This window comes from Cricetulus griseus, chromosome 6, assembly GCF_003668045.3.
Source record: "Cricetulus griseus strain 17A/GY chromosome 6, alternate assembly CriGri-PICRH-1.0, whole genome shotgun sequence".
NCBI lineage: Eukaryota > Metazoa > Chordata > Mammalia > Rodentia > Cricetidae > Cricetulus > Cricetulus griseus.
Window position 1 is genome coordinate 150,228,575 of NC_048599.1, and position 26,249 is coordinate 150,254,823.

General features: G+C 45.5%; 1 protein-coding gene across 1 annotated transcript in view; it reads left to right on the forward strand.

The window, feature by feature from the left end:
• Nucleotides 1-1,687: 1,687 nt before the first annotated feature.
• Nucleotides 1,688-26,249, forward strand: part of LOC113836514 (golgin subfamily A member 2-like) — a 29,072-nt gene continuing 4,510 nt past the window's right edge. Inside the window, exons 1-4 of the mRNA XM_035447099.1 lie at nucleotides 1,688-1,692; nucleotides 2,791-2,798; nucleotides 3,175-3,512; nucleotides 4,059-4,169. Coding sequence (XP_035302990.1) covers nucleotides 2,795-2,798; nucleotides 3,175-3,512; nucleotides 4,059-4,169 — 453 coding nt within the window. The 5' untranslated portion in view covers nucleotides 1,688-1,692; nucleotides 2,791-2,794. The remainder of the gene's footprint in view (nucleotides 1,693-2,790; nucleotides 2,799-3,174; nucleotides 3,513-4,058; nucleotides 4,170-26,249) is intronic.

The window sequence follows — 26,249 nt, forward strand, 5'->3', positions numbered from 1 at the left end:
GTAAGTGGGACACATAATGACCTGTACTGTAACCCTAGTACTTGGGAAGCTAAGGCAGGAAGATTGAAACCACCCTGTGGTTTCAGAAGATCCCGTCTCAGTCTCATGTCTCTTCGCTTATTAAGTAAAGGCCTGAGTTCAATCCTTGGAGCCACTACAAATGTGGAAAGATAGTGTCAACTCTGTAAAATTGTCCTGTAACAGGAAAAATAAAAGACCCAGAGACAGATATTGAGATTCAAGCTTCAAGCTGAAGTTCAGAGAAGCAAAGTAGACAAGCCAGTCGATCTTACCTCTTCCCAGCTGAAATGGGAATCCTGTCTCCATGAATCCTCAGAGGCAAAAGCTCTGAATTCCTGTCTCCTCCTCCTTACATTCCTTTCTCCACCCAGCCATATCCTCCTGTCTCCACCTCCCTAGTTCTGGGATTAAAGGTGTGTGATCTCAAGTGCTGGAATCAAAGGTGTGAGCTCTGTTATTCCTCACTCTTATGTAGGTTAGAGCAGCCTTGAATTCAGAGAGATCCATCTGCCTGTCTCCTGAGTCCTGGGATTAAATGTGTGTGCCACCACTGCCTGATTTCTATAGCTAACTAGTGTGGCTGGCTTTGCAAACTGATCTCCAGTGGCTTTATTAGATCATAAACAAGATATCACTACATTGTCCAGTGACCTTCAAGTGAGCACACACAGACTTACATACAGTAAGCTGGTAATAATAATAGTAATATTAATAATAATAATAACAAAACTTCTTCTGACCTGCAGGCAAACATGCAGGCAGAACACTGCATACATAATAACTAAATAACTAAATCTGCAAAATAAATAAAGGTTAAAGTTCTCTTTAAAAGTTTAAAAATATATATAAACAAACAACATTAATATAAAATAAATGTAGGAAAGGATCAGAGAACTTATAGCCCTAGTGCATCCCAAGGGGGAAACGCTGACAACATGCCTTAATGGCCATGGGGACAGACTTGGGTTGGCTTTTCCTCAGGGTTCTCCCTCCAGAGAGGTTCTAAGATATTTTCCTAAATCCTAAACTTTACACTGGAGCTCTCTGCTACTTGGGAGCCAGAAGGCCCCAAGTCAAGCTCCCTGGGATGAACTGCATCTGTACTGTGGGGTCGTTCCTGGGAAACTGAACTTCCAGCTTGAAACTTCCCCCAATCATGTCAAGCAGGGGTGCCGCCAGCCACGGAGTACACACCAGGCATTTCTAAAGCAGCTTTCTGTTCGATTCTCCTGAGACAATATAAATATTAATGGGGTTAGAGGTGTTTGCATAGATTTGGAAGATTATAAAGATGTGTCTCTGAGATGATGTTTTACTGTACTTTTCCTGCTCCCACATCGCTAAGGCTGTGTGCTCACTGCCTGTCCCCTTGGGATATATTGCTTTAGGAAATACTGGTGTGTTGGTCTTTTGTTTGTTGTTTTGGTTTGGTTTTAGAGACAGGGTTTCTCTGTGTAGCTTTGGAGCCTATCCTGGAACTCATTCTGTAGATCAGGCTGACCTCGAACTCAGATCCACCTGCCTCTGCCCCCTGAGTGCTAGGATTAAAGGCATGTGCCACCACTTCCTAATTTTGTGTTGTTCTAACAGATGTGCTAAAAATGGCCCTGGTGGAGCTGGCACAAGGTATGGGGTAAAGAGGTACCTGTCTGTAACTCCAGAACTCAGAAGGTAGAGAATTGAGGATAGGATGTTTAACGTCATACACACCTTTAATCCTTGAAGCCAGCCTGGTACAGACTGAGTTCCAGGACAGCCAGGACTACACACAGAGAAACCCTGTCTCAAAAAACAAAAACAAAAAAACAAAACAAAAAAATGTTCAAGGTCATCCCCCGCTACATAGTAAGTTTAAGACCAGCCTGCGATACATGTACCCCTTCCTGAAAGTTAATAAAATTTAAAAGCCTGGAATTGTGGCTTAGTGATAGAGCAATTGTTCTACCAGTAGTCTTATCAGTAGCCCAGAATGACCTGTAACTCACTAGGCAACCAGGCTAGCCTTGAACTCATGGTAATCTTTCTACCTTAGCCTTCCAAGTGCTGAGGTTGCAGGTGTGACCCACTGTGCCTAGCTGAAAAGCCATCATTCTGCTTCATTTAAATGACACATGCAAGAGGCTGTTCTCCGCCTCCTGGCACTTTTCTCACATGGCATCTGAGCTTCTCATATGAGTTATCCATTAATCTGGCTCACTCTTGTGGGAAGCACTGTGGTGGATGAAACCTTTATTTTCCTTTTACAGTTCTCAAGCCAATCTGAGGCCTCTGATAGTAAGCAGCAGTTACAACATGCCATGGAGGAGCGGGCTCAGCTGGAGACCCATGTAGGCCAGGTGAGGAGGATGTGTTGGGGGAGAGGATGGCATGACCCCAGGTGGCCAAGGGCCGGTGAGAACCAGTGATAGCCCTTTGTAACTTGTGTGTTGACTGATGCAGCTGATGGAGTCTCTGAAACAGCTCCAGATGGAGAGAGACCAGTATGCAGAAAACCTGAAAGGAGAAAGTGCCATGTGGCAGCAGAGGGTACAGCAAATGGCAGAGCAGGTGAGGCCTGGCCCCTGGTGTCTCTGCTCTTCCTGAGCATCAGTGGGGCGCAGCTGAGGGGTTAGGGGCTTCAGTTTTATGGAGGTGGGACTGGGAATGGATGGTTCCCGGGATCCCCAGCTCTTTCCCTCTGCCTTTGGGCACACACTGAAGGAGGAGAAGGAACACAGAGAAAGTCAGGTACAAGAGCTGGAGACCAGCTTGGCAGAACTCAGGAGTCAGTCAGATGGGTGAGTAGGGCAACTGTGACCTGAGAGCAGGAGTGGGTCCAAAGGCCATTAAGGTGGCTTCCATTGCCTTGGGGTGGCAGGCGGGTACAAGGGCATTGTAGCAGAGGGCAAGGGGTCTCTGCCAGGAGGTAGCAAGTCTTGTCATCCCTCTGAGCATTGTCCCTCTGTGCAAAGCAGGGTGCCATGGCTACTGCTACCCCCTGCAGGTGACTGAGCATCACAGAACTGTACTAGACTGGTTTGAAATGCTTACCTCCTCTCAGACCCTGACAGACAAGAAGCCAAGGCTTGGGGCAGGGGGCCTGACTTGAGCTCACAATGGAGCCTATCTGAGAAGCCAAGGGCGGTTCCCCTCACTGCCTGCTTCCTTTCTTAGAGGAGCCGCCACCCCCACCGCCCCCAGCTGGACCCTCTGAGGTGGAACAGCGGCTGCAGGGAGAGGTTGAACAACTGCAGAAGGAACTGGAGAATCTGACAGAACAGCTGAGGGCCCAGGTGCAGGATAATGAGAGCCTGAGCCACCTGAACCGGGAGCAGGAGGAGCGGCTGCTGGAGCTGGAGCGGGCAGCAGAGCGCTGGAGTGAGCAGACTGAGGAGCGCAAGCAGATCCTGGAGAGCATGCAGAGTGACCGCACCACCATCAGCAGAGCGCTGTCACAGAACCGCGAGCTAAAGGAGCAGTTGGCTGAGCTGCAGAACGGCTTCGTCAGGCTGGTGCGTGCGCAGCCTGCAGGCCTCCTTACCCAAGGGATGGGGTGCTGTCCACCTCACATGAAATGGACTAGGCACCCTGATGGGGGATGTCCTTTTGTATATATGTTTCTCTTATTGCTTGGCCAATAGAGACAGGAAGATAGGTGGGGCTAGGAGAATTCTGAGAAGAGGAGGCAGGGAGCCCGCCAGAAACGCCTTGTAGCTGCCAAAGGAGAATCAGGTCTGGACATCTCCAGTAAGCCAAGACCACGTGGAAATACTTAGATTAATAGAAATGGATTACTAATTAAGAGCGAGCTAGCCAGTAAGAAGCACTAGCCATAGGCCAACACTTTTATAATTAATATGTCTTTGTGTGCTTATTTGGGGCTGAAGCACAGTGGAACCAGGAGGGAAAGAGACTCCAGCAACAGCACCGAGCAAGCCAGAGCTCTGGGGCTTGTAGGAATGATCCAGAAGCCTTCCTTGCTCTGTGGGAGGAGGTGCATATGCAGGTCTGGGCACCCTAGCCACGTTAGGTCCTACTGACGGCTGCTTTCTGTCCAGACCAACAAGAACATGGAGATCACCAGTGCACTGCAGTCAGAGCAACATGTCAAGAAAGAGCTGGCCAAGAAGCTGGGGGAGCTGCAGGAGAGGCTGGGGGAGCTGAAGGAGGTAAACCCATGGAGGTGAAGGAAGAAAGACCAGGAGTTCAGCATCACCCTCAGCTACATAGCGGCCTCGGCCTGAGCTACATGAAACCCTGTCTTAACAATCACACACTAGTCAGATGGCTCAGCGTGTTGCACACATCTGGTGACATGAGTTCAATTCCTGGAGTCTATCTATGTAAAGGTAGAAAGAGAGCTCCACAAGTGTCCTTTTCTAGAAGACAGAGCAGTAAGTACCCTTAACCCACCAGCCATCTCTCTAGCCTCCATCTATTTCGCAACCACCACATTCAGCCACCCCGTTTTAGAGGCTGTGATATAGGAAGGGCATGGCCAAGTGTGTCTGGATGCTGTTGCCTGTACCTTTAGAAGTCAGAGAGAGAGGGAAATCCAATGGCAACCAGCGTCCAGAGGTAGCCTGGCCTGGCATGGCACCAGCAGTTCTGTCCACTGGGCAGTCTGCATGGTTGAGAGTATTCCCAGGGCACAGAGCACAAAGCACTCCATCGGTCCTCAGGCAGTGCCCAGATACTGTCCACCCCCTGCTTTGCACTAGCCTGAACTCTGTCTATGTCTGGGGACAGGCGGTTGACCCTTGGCATTCCTGCAGAGACATTATGAGACAGAAACAGACGGAGCTTTCAGAATGTGTGCCTGCTGGCAGGATGAGTATCACCAAGATTATCTGCCATGAATGTAGGGTGGCACTTCATGTGCCAAAGGTTGGCTGGCCCAGCCCCAGCCCTAGCTGTTTGGCTCCAGGGCCCTCATTCCAAGGGGGGTAAGACAGAACCCTTATTCTCTTCCTGAATGAGAGGCCCCCGCCTCCCTACCCCCAATCTCAATCATCTCTCACTCCCACTCAGGGACTGGAGTTTTCTCTGCTTGTGACTTGGCTCCAGACCAGATTAGACAAAGGCCATCTGAAGTCAAGTTTCCCAGGCCCTCTGAAGGGAGGTATTTTATTGGTAGGGGAAGTTCCTAGGGTGTCCACTCACCTGCTTTTCTGCATGAGGTCCTGACAGTTGCTAACACCTGACACTGCTTGGATAAGCTCCTAGGGAACAACTAAGCTTTGGAGACTGCCCTCCACTGCCTCTGGGTCTGCCACCTGTTGCCTGCAGCATCCAGGTGTTCCGCTGGGTCTGTGACACTACTCTTTCCATCTGTAAAGTGAGGTGATGGCCCTGATCTCCCAGGAATGTTATGGGATTGAAATGAGTTCTTGGGTATGAAAAGGCTCTACAGGCCCATGGAAGACTCTTAGTAAAATGGTCAGAAAAGCTGGCCTAGGGTGTTACCCTCCAGCTGCCCTCTCAAAGTCCTCAGGTCAGAGCAAGGCCAAGGTGAACAGTGGGCAAACATGAACATAACCCATGGCATTCTTACTGTCTTAATTAGGTTTCTGCTTCTTTTTGTTGTTGTTGTTTGTTTTTTGTTTTTTGTTTTTGTTTTTTTGAGACAGGGTTCCTCAGTGGCTTTGGAGGCTGTCCTGGAACTAGTTCTGTAAACCAGGCTGGTCTCAAATTCACAGAGATCCACCTGCCTCTGCCTTACGAGTGCTGGGACTAAAGGCCTGCACCACCACCACCCGGCGGGTTTCTACTTCTTGTGATAAAGACTATGACTATATTAGTCAGGGTCTTAAGAGGAACAGAACTTATAGAATGAACATATAACTAGAATGGCTTACAGGCTGTAGTTCATCTAGTCCAACAATGGCTACCAATGGAAGGTCCAAGAGTCCAGCAGTTGTTCAGTCCATGAGCCTGGAAGTTTTAGCTGGTCTTCAGCATACACAAGAATTAAAGAAGTGTGCTATAATGCCAGTGATGGAATGGACTTAACATCGAGAGTGAGGGCAAACAGTCAAAGAGAGAGCTTCCTTCTTCCATGTCTTCATATAGGCTGCCAGCAGATGATGTGGACAGATTAAAGGTGTGCCTTTACACCTCAAAAGTTCCAGATTAGAAGTGGGTCTTCCCAACTGGGTGTGAATCAGCTGACCTGAACAAGGGGGAGCACATGGACCCCAGACTGATGTCTGGGAGGCCAGAACAGGATTGACACAGACCCCTGAACGTGGATGTCAATGAGGAGGCCTTGGCACTCTATGGGGCCTCTGGTAGTAGATCAGTATTTATCCCTGGCATAAGAAGGGACTTTTCAAGCCCATTCCATGAGGAGGAATGCTCTCTCAGCCTGGACACATGAGGGAGGGCCTAGGCCCTGCCCAGGATGATATGACAGACTTTGGGGATCCCCCATGGAGGGCCTTACCCTCCCTGGGGAGCAGAGGGGGGATGGGGTGGGGGAGAAGGGGAGGGAGAGGGAGAGGGAGAGGGAGAAGGGATTGACATATGAAGCAGGCTTGTTTCTAATTTGAACTAATAAAAATAAATAAATAAAAAATTCCCCACAGGTATGCCTAGCCATTTAGGTTTTAGTTAATTTCAGATGTAGCTGACAACCAAGAGTAGCAATCACAATGACCAAAATGAACTTGGGGAGGAAAAGGTTTATTTCAGTTCAGTTGTAGTCAATCATAAGGAGAAGTCAGGGCAGAAATGCAAAGGCAGGAATTGAAGCAGAGGTCATTGAGAAACACTTCTTGCTATCTTGATCCTCATGGCTTGCTGAACCTGCTTTCTTATACAACCCAGACAAACTGCTCAGGGGTGGCACCACCCACAGTGAGCTAGGCCCTCGGATATCAACCATCAATTAAGACAGGCTGTTCTGATGGAGACATTTCCTCTAGTGAGTCTTCTCAGATATGTCTAGGTTTGTGTCAAGTGATGGGGGATGTCCTTCTGTATGTATTGTATATATACAGTATATATACAATATATATTGGTTGATGAATAAAACACTGTTTGGCCAATAGCCCAATAGCCAGTAGAGGCAGGAAGATAGGCGGAACTAGGAGACAAGGAGAATTCTGGGAAAGGTAGCCAGAAGGAGACAGAGGGGATGCCGTGTAGGCAACCAAAAGAGTAACAGGTCTGGGCATTCTCTGGTAAACCAAGACCATATGGAAATACATAGACATATAGAAATGGGTTAATAATTAAGACAGAGCTAGCCAATAAGAAGCCATCAGCCAACAGTTTAATAATCAGTAGAGTGGCTGTGTGTTCACTTGGGGCTGAAGCAGTGGGACCTAGCAGGACAAGAAAAATCTCCAGCAACAGTCAAGTTGGCAAATAAACAAACAAACACCAACCAGAAAGCACACTTGGCTTAGGTGACAGGCAGCAGAAGGCAAACGTCTTCCCTCCACACTCTCTAGTCAAATTGATTGGTAGTGGCTGTCTATGTGGATTACCCACCAGGCCCCAGTACAAAGCAATGTGTGTAATGAGAGTGACATGTCAGGGGGTGGAATGTATACTACACTTGTCCTTTCTCTTCTAGAAGAAAATTTAAATAGTCTCCAGTCTTGTGTGTTGGATTCACATGAAATCCATGCTTACACTTTTTTTTCTTCTTCTTAGTTTTTCTTTTTTTTTCTTTTTTTTTTTTCTTTTTGGTTCTTTCTCTGTGTAACATCCCTGGCTGTCCTGGAACTCACTCTGGAGACCAGGCTGGTCTCAAACTTACAGAGATCCACCTGCCTCTGCCTCCTGAGCGCTGGGATTTAGGATGTGCACCATTACCACCTGGCCCTCTTCTCATGCTTTTAACCTTGACTTCAGCTATGTGACTTGAATTGCTAAGATGGAAATAGGACCATTGTCCTCCATTACCTTTAGATCTCCTTCCCTTTGTCCCTTCCCCATCACTCTATCCAATCTATTCCTAGAAGTGACATTCAAGTCTTCCACTTGCTTATCAGTTTCATCCACAGCCACTAACATCCGCACATCCCAAGTGTTCTGGTTCATTCTGTTGTTATGATAAACACACTGACCAAAAGCAACTTAGAGGAAGGGTTTATTTCAGTTTATTTCAAGCTGCAGTCAGGGAAGAACTCAAGCAGAAATCTGAAGGTGGGCCTGCTTGCTACTCCACGAAGTTTCACCTCTGACCAGGGAAATCACACAGTCAAATGCAACAGTAGGGATTCTGCTTGCTGGCTGACTCATACCGAACAACTTTTCTAATGTATTCAAGTATATAAACCACAGGGAAGTGGTGGCACACGCCTTTAAACCCAGGACTCGGAGGCAGAGGCAGTGAGTTCGAGGCCAGCCTGGTCTACAGCATGAGTTCCAGGACAGGCTCCAAAGCTACATAGAGAAACCCTGTCTCGAAAAAAAACCCAAAAAGAAAACAAAAAAACAATCAAGTCCATAGACCTATGGGGGACATTTCTTAGTGTGGCCTCTGCAAGTCACTACATGTTTATGTATGCAACTATGTACATGCACATGCATACACCTTACACACAGAAGTATACAGGGTGGGACACAAGATATATGGGTAACATTACAGTAAAACAAATTCTGGTGGAACTTCAGGTTCAGAAAGCAATGCAAGGAAAGCAAGGGCACTGCAGAGGGCAGCTGCCTAGGAATTCTTGGGACCACTCGAGGGCTGTGTGCCTCTGTGGATGCAATTGGCACATCCCTTCTGTACAGTGCCTTCCAGAAACCTCCCTTTACTTCCTGAGTCTTGGTTTCTGAAACCTCTTGGGTTAGGCTGCTTCCTAAAATGGAACCAGGGTCAGCAAGATGACTTAGTGGGTCAAGGCATTTGCCACAAAGTCCGATCACTTGAGTTTGATTCATAGAATCCACAAGATGGAAGGAGAAACCTAACTCCCCAAAGTTGTCCTTTGATTTCTGCATATATGCTATGGCACATATGTGTGTATGCATGCATGCACATGGACACACACACACACACCACACACACACACACACACACACACAAATGGACCTAGAGTAAGCCAGATGGCTTGGGAGTTATAAGTGGCCCCATTCATATTCTCCACAGCCTCTTCTCTCCCCTCCAGTAAGCTCCCAAGTCCTAGTAAAAACAGCATGCTTACCTTGATATATAATTGTTGCCAGACAAGCCCTTAACCACACTTCCAACTTGACTCACCCTGCCAGACCAACTCAAAATCAAGGAAATCTACTTCCAGAAATACTGGGTAGGATGATCCAGGGCAGCTTATCTGAAGGCTTAGCAACATAATTGAGACCCAAATTCTTGCTATTTCTGCTCTGCACCCTCACCAGTTGGCCTCAGCCTCAAGGATTCAAGATGGCTAAAGCAGTTCTAGACATCACACCTGCACATTGGTGTCCATAGGTAGGAAAAGGACTGCCTGGTACTTTTGCAGTAGTCCTCCTTCAGACTGCTTCTTCCTCCCTTAGCATCAGAATGGATTCTATGCTTCCCTCAGACCATATGATTAGCTTGGATCACCAAGGGTTACCGGAGAATATCGCCAAATTAGTGAATGAACTCTAGGGCAAAGCCAGGTCTGGCCAGGGGGTGATGATCCACAACTTTAATCCCAGCACTCAGGAGGCAGAGGCAGGTGGATTGATGGGGGATGCCCTTCTGTATATATGTTTCTTTTAATGGCTGATAATAAAACACTGATTGGCCAATGGCCAGGCGGGAAGAATAGGTGGGGCTACCAGACAAGGAGAAGCCTGGGGCGAAGAAGGCAGAGAGAGGCAGCCAAGAGATGCTATGTAGAGACCAGGAAGATAGGATGTGCCAGGCGTTCTCTGGTCAGATAAGGCCATGTAGAAATACATAGATTAGTAGTTATGGGTTAAAAACTAAGAGAGAGATAGCCAGTAAGAAGCCTTAGCCATTGACCAACAATTTTATAATTAATATGTCTTTGTGTGTTTATTTGGGGCTAATCGGTTGCGGGACCAGGCTGGAAAGAAACTCCAGCTACAAAATGGTGTCCAAAAAAAAAAAAAAAAAAGGTGTCCAATGTGAAGTGAGATTTCCACGTAAAACCTGACAAAACTTAAAAAGGGATTCTAAATACAAAAGACCAGAAACAAGCATGGCTTCTTGGTAGCAGCATTTTCTCAGGTGGGTTATGTTTGCTAAAGACAAGCAGAGGTTCTGCTCCTTTAAGGGAGGCTTCCTGACTCGGCATTAATGGCAAAAAGCACAGGGCTCTTTTACGAGATCCTGCTACCAAATAATTAAATGGTGTTTACAAGCTGTTTATGGCAACATAGATGAGAGTCATGGTGGTGAGCACAGCTCGCAATGCTGGCAGTAAATATACCCCCACCATGTTGGAAAGCCAGCAGCTAAAACATCCACTTTAATTTTAGCCATGTTGTTTAGCGGTCAGAAAAGATAGAGATATCAGTAAAGACTGATTCAGATCAAAAAGCCTCTAAAGGGTTTACAATGTGTTTAAAAATATATGTAGGCTTGGGAGAGAAAAGTAAAAGGAGAAAGGGGTTAAAAAAAAATACAGTAGCTGGGCAGTGATAGTGCCTGCCTTTAATCCCAGCACTTGATATACAGAGGCAAGCCTCGTCTACAGAGTGAATTCCGGGACAGGCTCCAAGCTGGGTGTTGGTGGCCCACGCCACCAACTCAGAACTCAGAGGGCAGAGACAGGTGGATCTCTGTGAGTTTGAGAATAGCCTGGTCTACAGAGTGAATGCCAGGACAGGCTCCAAAACAATACAGAGAAACCCTGTCTCGAAAACAAACAAACAAACAAACAAACAAAAACCCAAAATGCCAGGTCTGTCTGCAATGATGGAGGAAGGAGATCTGGCAACTACCAGTGTGGAAACACACACACACACACACACACACACACACACACACACACACACACACTCTTTTCCAGTCTCTCCAGATTATTGCCTTACTCCTTAGGATCAGCCACTACCTCCTCCAGAAAGTCCTGCTGTTTCTGGCTTCACAGAGAACTAAACTCCACCTATGGCTCTGGCCAAAGCTGCAACCATATACTTCCATATGTCATCATTTGAATTCAGAGCTGCTCCACCCTGAATCCCCAGAGTGCAGAACCTGGCACCAGGTTGAGTGCATGATGTTTTTTTGTTTTTTTTTTCTTCCCTTTTTTTTTTTTTTTTTTTTTATTACAGTGCTGGGGATGGAACCTCAGTCTTCACACATGCTAGATAAGCACTGTATAACTGTATAACCTGGCCCCAACAGACAGTTAACTAGACAAATGGATGCATCAGTTACAGGAAAGGGATGCTGAGTCTAGGAGGGGCCCTCAGACACATTCTCTCTGGGTCATAGGAATTGTTGAGGCATCTTAGGCAGAGCTTAGTAACTGAGCTCAAGAATAACTTTTGTTATTTCTTGGAAGGTGCCATGGAGAGTAATTTTATTTTTCTCTTGGCCCTCCCAGCTGAATTAAATCTTTTTAAATGATACCATGAACATCACTTATGAGAAGTTGTACCATATTTTTACCAAAACAAAGCTTTTATTTAAAAAAAATGAAGGAAAACAATCATTTTTTACTATGGGGGATGTAGAATTTGTGGGGTTCTATGAATTCCTTCCCACATCAGGAGCCCCAGTGGTGTCTAGGGTTCCCTCCTCCTGCTTCCCCAATAGTTTCAAGTTTGTTGAAAGACCCAAAGGGTATGCAGGGCTCAGAATTAAAATCAAGGTAGGGCTGATTTTTAATGAGAAATGACAAAGGTGTACGTACATTCTTTGTTGCCTTGCACGTGTTGTAATTGGGGAGGCATTTTAGCATACAGGTCACAGCCCATCACTCAGGGAAGCTGAGGCAGGAGTTCAAGGTAAGAACAGAAACAGAAACCATGAAGAAAGGTTGAGGCTGCTCACCAGCTTATCTCCCATGGGTCACTAAACTGCTTTCTTTCCTTTTTTTTTTTTTTTTTTTTTTTTTTGTTTTTGGTTTTTTTTGGAGACAGGGTTTCTCTGTAGCTTTGGAACCTGTCCTGGAACCCACTCTGTAGAGGAGGCTGGCCTAGAGATCTGCCTGCTCCTGCCTCCTGAATACTGAGATTAAAGGCATGCGCCACCAACGCCCAGCACTCAGCTGCTTTTTTGTACTATTCCAGACCACCTGCCTAGGAGTAACGCCATCCACAGTGGGCTGAACCTTCTCATATCAATCATGAATCAAGAAAATGCCTCCCACAGACATGCCCACAGGCCAATCTGATGGAGGAAACTCCTCATTTGGGGTTCCCTCTTGACAAAAACTACCCAGCACAAGGTGTTTATATTTTCCTTTTCTCCCACAACTAGAATTTAATGGGAGATGGTTGAATCATCTGGCTTTTTTTTTTTCATCTGTGTGTTTTGCCTGCATGCATGTTGTACATCACATGGATACAGTGCCCAAGGAGTCCAGAAAAGGGTATCTGACTCACTGAAACTATAGTTACAGGCAATGGTGAACCACCATGTGGGTAGGAATAGAATCACAGTATTTGCAAAAGCAGCTAATGCTCTTTTTTTTTTTTTTTTTTTTTTTTTAGTTTTTCAAGACAGGGTTTCTCTGTATTGTTTTGGAGCCTGGAACTCACTCTGTAGATCAGGCTGGCCTCAATTGTTTTTTTGTTTTATTTTTTGCAGCTGATGCTGTTAACCACTGAGTCATCTCTCCATCCCCAATCTGCTTCTTCCAATAAAGCCTTGAAGCCTGTTTCAAGCTATGTTAATGACAGGTATGGGAGGAGATCACCATTTGTTTTTTGAGACAGGGTCTCACTATGTAGGCCGGGATGTCCTGGAACTCACTCTGGAGACCAGGCTGGCCTCCAACTCACAGAGATCCCACTGCCTCTGCCTCCCAAGTGTTGGGATTTAAGGTGTGTGCCACCACCACATGGCTCACAGAGATTGGCCAGGATAATGAACTTCTGCTGAAAGATTTTAGTTTGCTGAGAGAAAAAGTTTGAATTTGTGGTTTCGGTTTGGCATCAATTTGCAGCCGGCCTTTGTTGTTTGGCTTGACTGTCTATCTCAATGTTTGTCTCTTTGTCTCTTTTTGTTTTTCACCATCTGACCATCATGGGACAACAACTAACGACCCCCTTAAGTTTGACTCTATACCATTGGGGAGACGTTTGGGACCGAGCCAACAACCAGTCCCTGGACGTCAAGAAGAAAAAATGACTTTCTGCAGTTCCCAGTGGCCAACATTTTTTAATGTTGGCTGGCCTCGGGACAGTTCTTTTAATCTTGAGATTATTTTTACAGGTAAAAGAAAAAGTGTTCAATTCTGGACCCCATGGACACCCCGGCCAGGTTTGTCTAAGATGGGGATGTTTAAGAGAATCAAAAAAAGAGCAAAAAGTAATAAAAATTTTAAAAGGGTCAAAAGAAAATCATAAAAATGTCAGAGAAGAATGTAAACTGTTTACTGTGGGCTCTCATATTTATTTATAATAGTAATACGGGTTAAAAATTTTGTCCACACCAGGTTAATTCTGTTTAAAATTTTTAAAAATTAATTCTGTATACTTGTTAAAAGGTTCTATCTGTGTTTTCTGGTATAAATGTAAATTTTATTATAAGCAAAAAGCCAAAACAAAAATAGTTTAAATATTTTTACTATCTAATGCTAACAACAGCCAGTCATTTATGGACATAGCTCAGAATTTAATATTAAAACTGTTTCATGGTTAAATCTGTCAAAAAGAGCCGGGTATTGGTGGCGCACACCTTTAATCCCAGCACTCGGGAGGCAGAGGCAGGTGGATCTCTGTGAGTTCGAGGCCAGCTTGGTCTCCAGATCGAGTGCCAGGATAGGCTCCAAAGCTACACAGAGAAACCCTGTCTGGAAAAACCAAAAAAAAAAAAAAAAAAAAAAAAAAAAGAAGAAGAAGAAGAAGAAGAAGAAGAAGAAGAAGAAGAAGAAGAAATCTGTCAAAAAGGTTAAAACTAGTAACACTGGAAATTGACAACATAAATTTAGTAGTCATCCAGATGTTAATGATTTTAAACACATCAAGGGTGCTTAATTTTTGATATTCTTACAAAAAGACATTAAAAGATTTTTAATTGTTCAAATTTATAAGGTTATATTTATGCTTCTGTTATATTATTAATATTTGTGCTTAAATCAAAAGAGCTAAAATTTAAGATCACAGCCATAAATTCCATATGTTAATAAAAAATTAAGCTGTTTATTTCTTATGATACAGTAAGACAATGACCTAAGTTTAACAAAGGACTTAAAATAACTTCTAAGCCCCTGGGTCTCAATTCTTTGGAGTTTTAAAAACAAAACTCTTTTATAAGGGTAGCCTAAGACCACTGTATGTCAGATGTTTACAATGACTAAAAATAAACCTGACAATATAAAGTCTTAATTTTATAAAAGTTGCTAACCTGTTATAAGATGTTAAAAAATACAAGTTACTAGCCATTCTTATAAATTAACAAGTTGCCAGATTTACCTAGGCAGACTTCTAATACTACAGAGATCTGCAGAATATGGCATTTAAAATGTTAACTAAAAAGTTTATAAACAGACAGAAAATTCCAGATCCTGACAGTGACCCAAAGTCTCTAAAGAAGATTATGGGGCTCCATAGATTGTGACAACGCTGGCCAGTGAGCATGATGCTCAGATGCTACACCTGCTGCCAGGCAGGACCGGGCTCAGACTGTGGACAGGCTACAGGACACTGGAGAACTGATTGTACCACCTTTGCCTAGACAAAATAAGGTCAGTCTTTTCCATGTCCCTCTTCCACAGAGAGAAAAAAACTCTCACTTTATAGACCTGGTGAAGATTTACTTCTGCCCCCAACACTATTGAGACTTGGGTGTGGCTAGTTGTATATGGACTGGACCCTGTCATTTTTAATGGATTCGAAAACTGTATAAAATTGGTCTTTCTCAGATCTCTGATAGTATTAATGGTTAAACTATAGCCAGCTTAATAGATCATTTAATAACGTTCTGATAAGCTGATAAAACCAACTGCCTGATGTTCAGTCACAAGCTCAAGGTTTTTGGGTTTACTTTGGTTATCTAAATGTAAACTTGAGGGGATTTTTATCAGGCCAGGGAGACCTCTGTCCAATCTATGCCTGACTCTCTAGACAGAAGAGAAATGTACAAGCTTCTAGCGCAAATCTGTAGTTTTTGCTAGAACTTAAAGATATAAATATATTTCTGCTGTTCTACAAATATCCAATATCTGCTTTTTCTGCAATGTGGATTTCAATACAGATTGGTAATGATAAAATGTCTAAAACTTCTATGTCCTATTATATAATAAAGTTCATGTATAGGCTTCAGAGGATCAAAAGTCATAAAGCTTGGATCCACTTCTCACAGGTAAAAAAGGACTCCAGATAAGTACAACTTTTGTTATCCCATCTATTTGTTCCTGAGGATGGGATTTTCTCCCTTGTCTTGGAACTCCTGTCCTTCTTGATCACTAAAAATATGGGCCCAAGAGTTCCAATAAGATGTATAAGTTTTAACTTCTGTTCCCAGTTTAAACATGTCTCAACAGGTTTCCACTTCTGGCAGACGAATATTAGTTGCTGACTACAGCCTGCTCCTAAAGACTGAGAGCCCTAGACTTGCTGTGGATGTGAACCAGTCCAGCTGATATGGACACCCCCTATCTCTGCAACAGAGTCTGCCAACAAGAAGCCCCTGATGGATTCTCCATTGCCTAAATTCCCTTTTTTTGCTTTTGACTAGCATTTCAGCCTTCTTGGGTCCCTAACTTCGTCCCAAAGTCAGCAGGAAGTAGAATGGAAAAGAATACATCACCCATTTTCCCTGGTTAAAATGCTAAGTCAAAAGGAACTCCCTTACATGGGGGAATGCCAATATCTCTCACTCCCTGATGGGGATGCGGAGGTGGCAGCCGGAGTCTGCACTGGAACTCCACCACTATAATGAGCTAAAAACAGCCATAGATGAGGATATTAAAGCCATAAAAGGATCCATCACTAAATTAGAAAAGTCTTTGGCTTCTCTAGCAGAAGTTGCCCTCCAGAATCGAAGGGGACTTGATCTCCTTTTCCTTAAGGAAAGCAGACTCTGTGCTGCCCTAAAAGAGGATTGCTGTTTCTGTGTTAACCAATCTGGAGTTATTAGGGATTCCATGGCCAAGCTCAGAGAAAGACTCAACCAGCGGCGAAAGAAATGGGAGTCCCAACAAGGCTGGTTTAAAGGATGGTTTAACAGTTCCTTGGCTCACTACCCTAATCTCCACCCTCTTAGGACCCCTGCTTATTCTTTTACTGCTGCTTACTTTTGGGCCATGCATTCTTAATCACCTACTCCAATTTATTAAAGAACGATTATCCATAACCCATGCCCTAGTTCTTAATCAGCAATATCAGGCTCTCAGGCAATAAAAAGGACCATAGGTTTTAGGATTAAAACCTCACACACACACACACAAAAATGGGGGAATGAAAGATTTTAGTTTGCTGAGAGAAAAAGTTTTGAAAGATTTTAGTTCACAGAGAGAAAAAGTTTCCCACAGGCCTTGGCCCAGGACAAGGTAATTGGCCCCAACTCGAGGGCAGACAAACAATCCTTTTTGGGTCACACCTGGCCAACAGACAATGGAGGACTTTTCGGGGTATATTCTGTAGTTTTTCCTTTGTAGAAAAGCAGGTCACACCTCTTTAGTGGGTGACCACTCTAACATGAGATCATACTTTGTAATCAATCACTTTGTGCCCCTTGCCTATATGTTGATCTGCAGTTTTTTCCTATATAAGGAGCTTACACCCCATGCTGGGGTGTGCAGCTTTCCCGATATTGCTGACACCCAAATGTGCATTCGTTCAATGAACCCTCTTGCTTTTGCAGCTCTTGGTCTGGTTTCTGAGTCTCGGGGGCTCCTCGGGATCCTGAGGCCCTTAGGGGTCTGGGGTCTTTCACTGCCAAGTCCATTCCTGGGCTCCGAGAAAATGGTGATGCAGGGTCTTATCAAGGCCACTAGTTCCAATCAGGTCCATTCAGGAGCAAGTGTACATCCTGACATATTTCCTGCCTACAATGTGATCAAGCACATCTCATGCAGATGGTCAAATAAACTTGTGTAGGTGAGTGAAAAACATGTGGCTTGTTATCTCTCCCATAAACAACAGCCTCCAGCATTTCAGGAACTGTCTGTCCTTGGGCAAGGGGCTTACAGATCAGAGGCATTTTTGTTTCATGGATCTCTTAGGCACAGTAATTAAAAGGTGACTGTCTCTCACATTAGCCTGAAACTCACCATATAGACCTCGCCCAAACTTCTGTTGACCCTTTTCAGTGCTGTGCCCACATGCCTGACCCCAGCTCCTGGGCCTTATTCCATGACTGTAGGAGCTAGAAAGCCAGGAGGCTAGGAATTCAGGCAGGAATGCTGCTGTTCTGAGGCAGAAGGTCTTCTTTGGTGAAGTATTTTGCTCTCAAGGCCTCCAGATGATCTGAAGAAGCCCATACACCCACTCACAGGGAGCAATCTTCAGATCAGCTTAGATGTTGGCTTAAGCACAGGAGCAGAGCACCTCGGTGGCTATACTGTATTGCCATTTTATAGACTAACCAATCACCACAGCCTAGTTGATGCATGATGATGAGAGCAGCCAACATACCACAGCTTCACACTGGTGAAACTGGGACTGAGACCAGTGGTATTCCCAGTATTACACCCAAAGTCTGGAACCCGAATGCAAAACCAAAGAGTCTTTATTTGCCAGTTAACTCGGTCCCTCTGTCCTACTGAAGCCGAGGCAGGGATAGCAGCAGCAAAAGTAGCAAGGACAGGAGCAGAAGGGGAGAGACTTTGAGCATTGAGGGAAGGGGGTTTTTATAGAAGGGAAGGCTTGAGACAGTCCAAGCCATCTGCCTTGTGATTGGCTGCCCCCATGGGGCGAGGTTACTTCCCAGCCTGAGGGGAATTACAAGCCTGCAGCCTTGGGATTGGCCAGCTTTTCCAGTTCAAGGATTGGCTGGTTTTGAGTCAGGAGCAAAGATGGCTCCAGTACCAGGGTCAAACTGTGTTTCTTCCTATGGTTCTTCTTGGCTTTTAGGCTCCAATTTTAGGACCTGGGCAAATTTCTTTTGCAGGTTCTGACTCTAGGGGCAAAATGTGTTCATTTGGTGCTAGTTTCAGAGTTAGAGTGTTTTTCACTGGCTCTAGGTTAAGGATAAGGTGTCTCTTTTGTTGTCTTGGGCCCTGATTTTATGGTGTGTTTCTTTTACTGGGTAGGGGCTGGGAACTGACCCATTCAGGGTCAGTGTAGTGGCTGTGGATCAGGGATCAGTTTGAGCCTGGGTATCTTACCAGCATGTCTTTAGTCCCAGAACTTGAAGGCAGAGGCAGGCGGATCTCTGAGTTCAAGACCAGCCTGGTATACATTGTGAGTTCCAGGACAGCCAGAAGAGAGCTACACAGTGAGACCCTGTCTCAAACAAAGAAGCAAAACAAAAAGAAAAGAGTGATAGACATACTAGCCCAGAAATGTACATTTTTGTTGCTGACATCTTGAAAATGTTTTTTTTTAAGATTTTTTAAATTTATAATGTATACAACATTCTGCTTCCATATACATCTGCACACCAGAAAAGGGCACCAGATCTCATAACAGATGGTTGTGAGCCACCATGTGGTTGCTGGGAATTGAACTCAGGACCTCTGGAAGAGCAGTCAGTGCTCTTAACCTCTGAGCCATCTCTTCAGCCCTGAAAATGTTTTAAATTGCATTTATTTATTATTTATTTATTGTGTGTGTGCATGCATATGCCACAGTGTGCACGTGGAGGTCAGAGGTTAACTTGTGGGAATTGGTTCTTTCCTTCCATGTAGGTTCTGGGGACTAGACTGAGATCTATCAAGCTTGTTGGCAAGTACTTTCTTCAGGAGTCACTGAGCTATCTTTTTTTTTTTTTTTTTTTTTTTTTTTTTGAGACAGGGTTTCTCTGTGGCTTTGGAGGCTATCCTGGAACTAGCTCTTGTAGACCAGGCTGGTCTGGAACTCACAGAGATCCACCTGCCTCTGCCTCCCGAGTGCTGGGATTAAAGGTGTGCACCACCACCGCCCGGCCATTGAGCTGTCTTTCGGACAGCTTCCAACACTGACTTCCCATCCCAAACTTGTTTCTGAAACACTAAAAAAGATCTGCCCTGTGCTGATAATGTCAGTTACAACCATGCCTATTCTTAGGCCTCTCTTCAGGAGGACTCATGCTCTGCAGTGAGTTAGAGATGTAATAATCCAGACAAACCTGGCTCCTTTCTTTGGGAATTTAACACAGCATGTCACCAATCTGTGCATGGCAGGCAGTATCCTGGCTCTGTACGAAGGTTCTCCTTTTAATAGGGAGACTGCCTGCTTCCGATCTCTCTGAAGAGGCAGAGAGATCTCTCTCTCTCCCTGTCTCTCTTCCTCCCTTCCCCCACTCCCTTCCCTTTCACAATAAAACTTCCTTCCCATATAAGTCCGCCCTGATGGTATGTTTGTCACCAGCCATGGGATCTGCTACACCCCACCTTGAGCCATATTCCTAACAGGGGAGGTGGACATAGGGGATCCCTGGGGCTTGCTGGTTAGCCAGCCTAGCAGAATGGGCAAGCTCCAGGCTTTCTGTGAGACTGGAGGGAGAGAGCGACAGGTGGGCAGGCAGACAGACAAACATGGGTGGGGGAGAGTTTGGGAGGGAGGGGGAGACATCAAAGGAATGAATCACAGAAGAGAACTAAAAGAGAGCTTGTCCTGTGGACTTAAGAGCAGGAAAGTAGCCCCCTCCCCCTCACTCTTATGCCATTTGACTGGCATGGGCGAGAGAAATATGCCCTCCCTGACACTGCTATAGGTGGGAGAGCCGATCTCAGGGCCATGAGAACAGAAGAGCTGGCCCTGCCCCTCCCTCACCTCACATGGGCAAAACAGTAGAGCTGGCCCTGGTGTTGTGAGTGTGAGCTGGACCCTAGAGTGTAAGATTAGGAGAACTGGCTCCGTCCTTGCTGCCTGCTGCATTGGGTGACCTAGCTGAGGAGAGCTGCTCGTCTGGGTGGTGATGAGGGCAAGCCTGTGGGTTGATCACCCAGCCACCACCCAGGCCCAAAGCCAGCGCTATGAGTTAGCCCATCCCAACACCTACCTCATCCACCTCATCTATAAAGTGCTGGAGTATGTGAAGGGGCTACAGGATCTCCATGACACAAGGCAACAAGATATCCAAGAGGAGTCCCAGTAAGTGTTCAGTATCAATAGTGTAGCAGAAGCCAGAGACCTCAAACCAGACCGATGCACTGAACACTTACAAGTAAAGACGTATGGACTAAAGTGTATACTGTGTGTCCCATTGGGCCACACTACTGCTTCCACACTGAGATTTTCATTTATTTGTTTTGTTTTTATTTTTAAATTATTTTTGTATGGGAGGAGTCATAAGGGCAGAGTGTGGAAGTGCATGGGATGAGTGGGATGCATGACGTGAAATCCACAAAGAATCAATATGTTTTTTTTTAAAAACTGCACCTGTTTGGGGATCAGGCATAGCTCAGTGGCTAACAACACTTGCCTCCAAGCCTGATGACTGGAGTTTGATTCCTGGAATTCACATGGTAGAATAAAATTACTCCCATAATTTGTCCATTGACTTTCCACAAATGTGGTACATATGCACCCCTTCACACACACACAAAAAAATGATAATATAATATATATATATATATATATATATATATATATATAATTTTCCTTGGAGATTAAGAACCATACTTGAGAGAAAATGATTCAATCTGAAGTGAAAGTGACTGGACAAGAAAAAAAAAGTGGGACCCATTTGGGCATTATCTACTAGGTCTGTGGGGACAAGACTACATGTGGCTGTGTTGCCTTTGTTCCTGAGGATTTTTTTCTTCAGTCAGTGTTGACTGAGCTCCTAGCATGTGCCAGACTCAGGTTCACTTGTGACTTCTCACAAAAGACATTATTCCATAGAAGAAACACTGGGGAGGTCAAGTCACAAGCCCAGAGTTACCCAGCCCAAGAGCAGCCCAAAACCGTGGAACACATGTTCTCTAGAGACCCATGACACAGAACCAATAAATGCCTCACTTTTCAAGTGAGAAAGCTGAGGTCTATATCTCAAGGCTAATGAAGAGTGGATCCTGAGATGGGGGTTGATGAGCCCAGGGCTAGGGGTGCATCTGGCAGCCGGGACTTATGTAGGGACCCATGGCTGTGGGGAGGAGTGCTGGGAAACTGACTTAGGCCTGAGCTTTGAGAAAAAAATGTCAGAGAGGAAATGTCCCCAAAGGCCTTCCTTCTGAACAGGAAGGAAAGGGTAATGGATAAAAAAAGAAGTAAAAAGGAAGGGCAAGAAGGTTTATTGTAGATGAGATAGGGACATCTGGGAGAGTGTGGAGTGAACAAGACCCTGAGCCATGTGAAATGAGGGAGGGGAAGGAAGAAGGGGAGAGAGGGCGACCAGGTTCAGCAGTCAAGAAGGCAAAGGTACTGAAGGGGAGGGTAACCAAAATGGCTGAATTATATAGGGAAGAGCCTTGGGGGGAGGGCAGCTCAACCCTTGGGCTGCAGAGGTGGGGGTGAAGGTGGGGGTTAGAGGTTAGAGTGTACTAGCCATACCCTGTAACAGGAAGGGGCTGAGGGGTGCTGGGAGAACCTGGTAGACATGTCTGCTTTGATATGTTAAATAGGCTATTTGTCCCAGGGATTAAGATTTAATAGGTAAATGTCCCAGACAGACAGGAGAAAGCTTCTCACCCTGCCCCCCTCCCTGCCCCTGTCACAGGAGCTGGGGCAGCTAGGCAAAGTCTGACACAAACTGGTCATTGACATAGTTACACCCTGGGAGCTGTGGTCACAATCCCCTGAGTACTGCTGCAGGGCTGCTAACCCTGTCAACTTTTCCATTAGGAAGTGGAGGCCCAGACAGGCTAGATACCAACCTGGGGTCATGATCAGTCATGTTCCATCACTCTGGCCATTGGGAGGAGGACCCTGTGGTGCCCAGTGGATGTTAGCACTGAGTGCTAAGCATGAGCAAACAAGTTAGGAATGTGAAGATTGTCTAGAGTTAACATTGGAGCCTCAGCTCCAGAAATTTCTGAGAAACAATACCCCAGAGGGGCCCAGAAAGGAGAGTGAGGTTATGCGACAAGTGAAGGCTGCTGGTGTCGCACTGCCTGTCAAGGGTACTCCCACTTTCTAACCTGAACTGTCTCATCTCCACCCCATCCTAACCCCCAGCTCTTTCGACCCAATGCCTCCCTGCTGGTGGTAGGTATGGGTAGTGCAGTTTCGATGGTTGGAAGGCAGAGGCTGTGCCTCACAAGACTCTGAGGAAGGGAAGGTGTTCTGCACCTCCCTAGGCTGTCAAAAAGGAGACCAGCATCCTTGGTCCTTTTCTGCTTAGTCTCTGGGACTGACTCGTCAAAATGGCTTTTGATTGCCTGTTTGCACCATGCTTATCTGGTGAGTGCTGTGATTGACTTTGTGGAGGCAGTGGTGGGTCTGTGATGGACCTGAAATTATCACTAGACCTCTGATGGCCCTGGAAGAAGATCGAGAGGCCAGCAAACTTCAGCAGAAGGGCTCAGGCACTTCTCTCCTTGAAAGTGGTTTGTGCCATTCCCTGCCCCTGTCACCTGTCTAACATAGTGTACTGATCACTTGCTTGGGGCAGCACAGAGTATTATGACTCAGAAGCTATAGTGATCCTAGAACCTTTAAACACATTATTTATTCAGTACCGTTGTGTTGGTTGGTGGAGTACTAGCTTGAGTAGGTATCTGTGCCTCAGCACAAGTATGGGCAGAGACAACTTTGTGGAGTTGGTTCTCTCCCTTCATCTTTATGTAGGTTCTGGAACATGAGCTCAGCTTGTTAGGCCTGTGTGTCATCTTGCTATCTCCTAGAACCTCTTTTTCCTGCAATGGGAGGGATGGGTAGGAGGGCCAGGCCTGTGGCACTACATAGGGCTGTGAGCTGAGGGGTGTCACTGCTGATTAAGCAGCCTGAGGACTACAGGTTCAGATTTTAGGGTTCTGCTCTGATATGGATGACTGACAGTCTCAGGCTACCTGCCCAAGGTGAAGGGGCATAGTCCCCCAAATCTCAGGACATAGAAAGGGCCACCAGGATACAAGCATTTGTCAATCATCTTTTTTGTTTGGTTTGGTTTCAAGACAGGGTTTCTCTGTGTAGCCCTGGCTGTCCTGGAACTCACTCTGTAGATCCTGGAACCAGTCTAGACTCCAAACTCAAAGGTCTGCCTGACTGCCTCCTGAATTGAAGGCTTAAAAGTGTACATCACCACACTCAACAAAGATTTGTTTTTACTATTTTTAATTGTGTGTAGGTGTGTAATGTCTGCATGTGGGCATGTGCACATGAGTGCAGGTGCTTGTGGAAGCTGGAGGTGTCAGATGCCCTGAAGCTGGAGTTACAGACAGTTGTGGGCCACCATGTGAATGCTAGGAATTGAACCTGTGTCCTCTGGAAAGACAACCAGTGAGTGCTCTTAACCACATCTCTCCAGCAGAAGCATGAGCCCATGCCCTCACTTGCCATAGTGGCTCCTTGGACCTCCTAGTACCCATGCTTTTCCCCAGGCAGGGGGACTATGAAAGGTGCCCAGCTTTATTCAGAACAACCTCGGCGTCTCTGAGCTCTGTAGAGGCAGGGCAGAGTAGCTGGGGACCTGGCAGGAGTTCTCTTTTGTTTGTTTGTTTATTTTGTTTTGTTTTGGTTTTTTTTTTTTTTTTTTTTTTTTTTGGTTTTTCGAGACAGGGTTTCTCTGTGGCTTTAGAGGCTGTCCTGGTACTAGCTCTTGAACTAGCTCTTGTAGACCAGACTGGTCTCCAACTCACATAGATCTGCCTGCCTCTGCCTCCTGAGTGCTGGTATTAAAGGCGTGCGCCAACACCGCCCGGCAACCTGGCAGGAGTTCTAAGACCTCATACCATTCATTTGGTTCTGACAACTGCCCTGTTGGTTCCTGGTTCCCATGCTCTTTCCCTGCTCCTGTACCATGTTTCCTCTTGTTCCTCCTCAGCTCTCTTATTGGCATATCTTTGGCATGGCCTGTGCACTTTTACTTTACCCAATAGGCTTCCCTGGAGTTTGGTCTGGTCATGCAGGGATTCTTCCCGAGACAGATCTGCTCCACCTATACCAAATCCATTGTCCTTGTTTGTTCCTGCCAGGACAGGTAGACCAATCCCTTCCCCCACAGGAAAATGTCAGGTCTCCTTGGCTTAGCAGCTAAAGGCAAGCACTGCTTCTGAAACTTGTATCCCCCAAAGACCACGGAGAGACTTGGAATTGCCTAGGTAGCTGGAGAGCTATCTCACTTCTGCTCATTTACTTATCCCTCTCAGATCTGTCTGATTGTGTTTGATGATTAGGGTACCTGTAACTCATTAGTTCATTAGTTAAGTTTGCTGCTAAAAGTACAGGTGTGCCTCTTTCACAGGCTTCATAGTGAGGGATTAACAGGTTGCAGATGTAACTTCAGAGGTTCAGCATTTTAAATTTCCTCTGGTTGTCTTTTAAAATGTTAATGCCTTTTAATCTAAAGCCATTGCCTTTTGCTATAACACCAAGATGTAAATCTGTTCCAGTTATTTTAAGGACACCTGCAGGTACCTGGGAAAGGAGCTCTGCTACTGTATCAAGAAATCTGGCCTGGTAAAAAACTAACAGCCCACAGTCCATTTTGACACCACCCAGTTTTGAGCATATCTTGCAGGTTTACTCCTCTTACCTGGGCCAACCATAGTGGGCCCTCCAGATAACACTAGCACCTACACCAGCTCCATTGGTACCAACTCTACCCAACTCTATGGGCTCAACAAGTGGACACCTACCCAATAATGAAATCTGTTTGCTTGTTTTTTGGTCTTGTTTTGATTTTAGTCTTCCTTCCTTCCTTCCCTCCCTCCTCTCTCTCTCCCTTTCTTGTTTTTTTTTTTTTTTTTTTTTTTCGAGACAGGGTTTCTGTTTCTCTGTGTAGCTTTGGAGCCTATCCTGGCACTTCCTCTGTAGACCAGGCTGGCCTTGAACTCATAGAGATCCACCTGCCTCTGCCTCCTGAGTGCTGGGATTAAAGGCATGTGCCACCACCTGACTCTAAATCTGGTTTTTAAAGGGCATATCTGCTCTCTGTCTCGCTCATTCACCCTTTCCTCTTCTCTACACACAGGGCATTTCTCCATTTCATTCATTCTGGCAGCTGTCACTTTTCCCATGGCTAGCCCCATCTTAGGGCCGATGATAACCATCTATTTTCTCTCCTAGCAACATGCCTTTTCTGCCTTCTCAAGGAACAGATGCCTGAAATCTCCAGGATGGCAGTTCCCTGGATACTTCTCCACCCATACATACTTCCTGCTGAATGTAAGCCCACTGATTTCCAACACCCCCTTCCCCACATTGTCCCTTGTCAGTAGGAAGAAGCCAGATTTAAAAAACCGGTGCCCCTAGACCCAAGGAGTAGGAGATGTTTAGATGAAAGCCCTACTGGTGTCTCCACTATCTAAAGAGGTTGTGATGTTGGCAATCTCCAGCTTCAGCCCCCTTCCAAATCCCACCCTCAGGGTGTCAAGCCGTGGGCCCCTTCCCGGGAGTTGCCTCCCTCCTGACTCTTCCCCTAAAAAGGCTGCTATTGGCGGCCTCACCCCTGGAGGGCATTAAAAGTCCCCACCCATCTCTGGGATCTCCTAGAGATTTTCTCCTCTCCTGGGATCATCTGGGAATGCTTTGCTCAGATTAAACCTGGATTTATTAATTCTGTTTATGAATTCAGGTGGTGGGTTTCTTAAAACTTGTCAGCTCCCTGATTTCCACATGCATGCTATAGCACGTGTTTCCCGCCCCAGTTAATTTTAAAATGTTTAAAAAAAAAATTAGCTATGGTGGCACATAGGTATTAGTTCGAGGCCAGCCTGGCCTATGAAGTGAGTTCCATGACAGCCAGGGGTATATAAAGAAACCCTGTCTCAAAAAACAAAACAAAAAATTAATAACAAATATATAAAATCAAAAAGTAAAAGGAATAGGTGTGAAATATAACATATAATATAGTGTGTCATTTGTATGTTCACTCACTCATGCATGCATGTACCATGTATGTGTTTGTTCCAAAGGGTCTTCTCAGCTCTTCTCAGGGC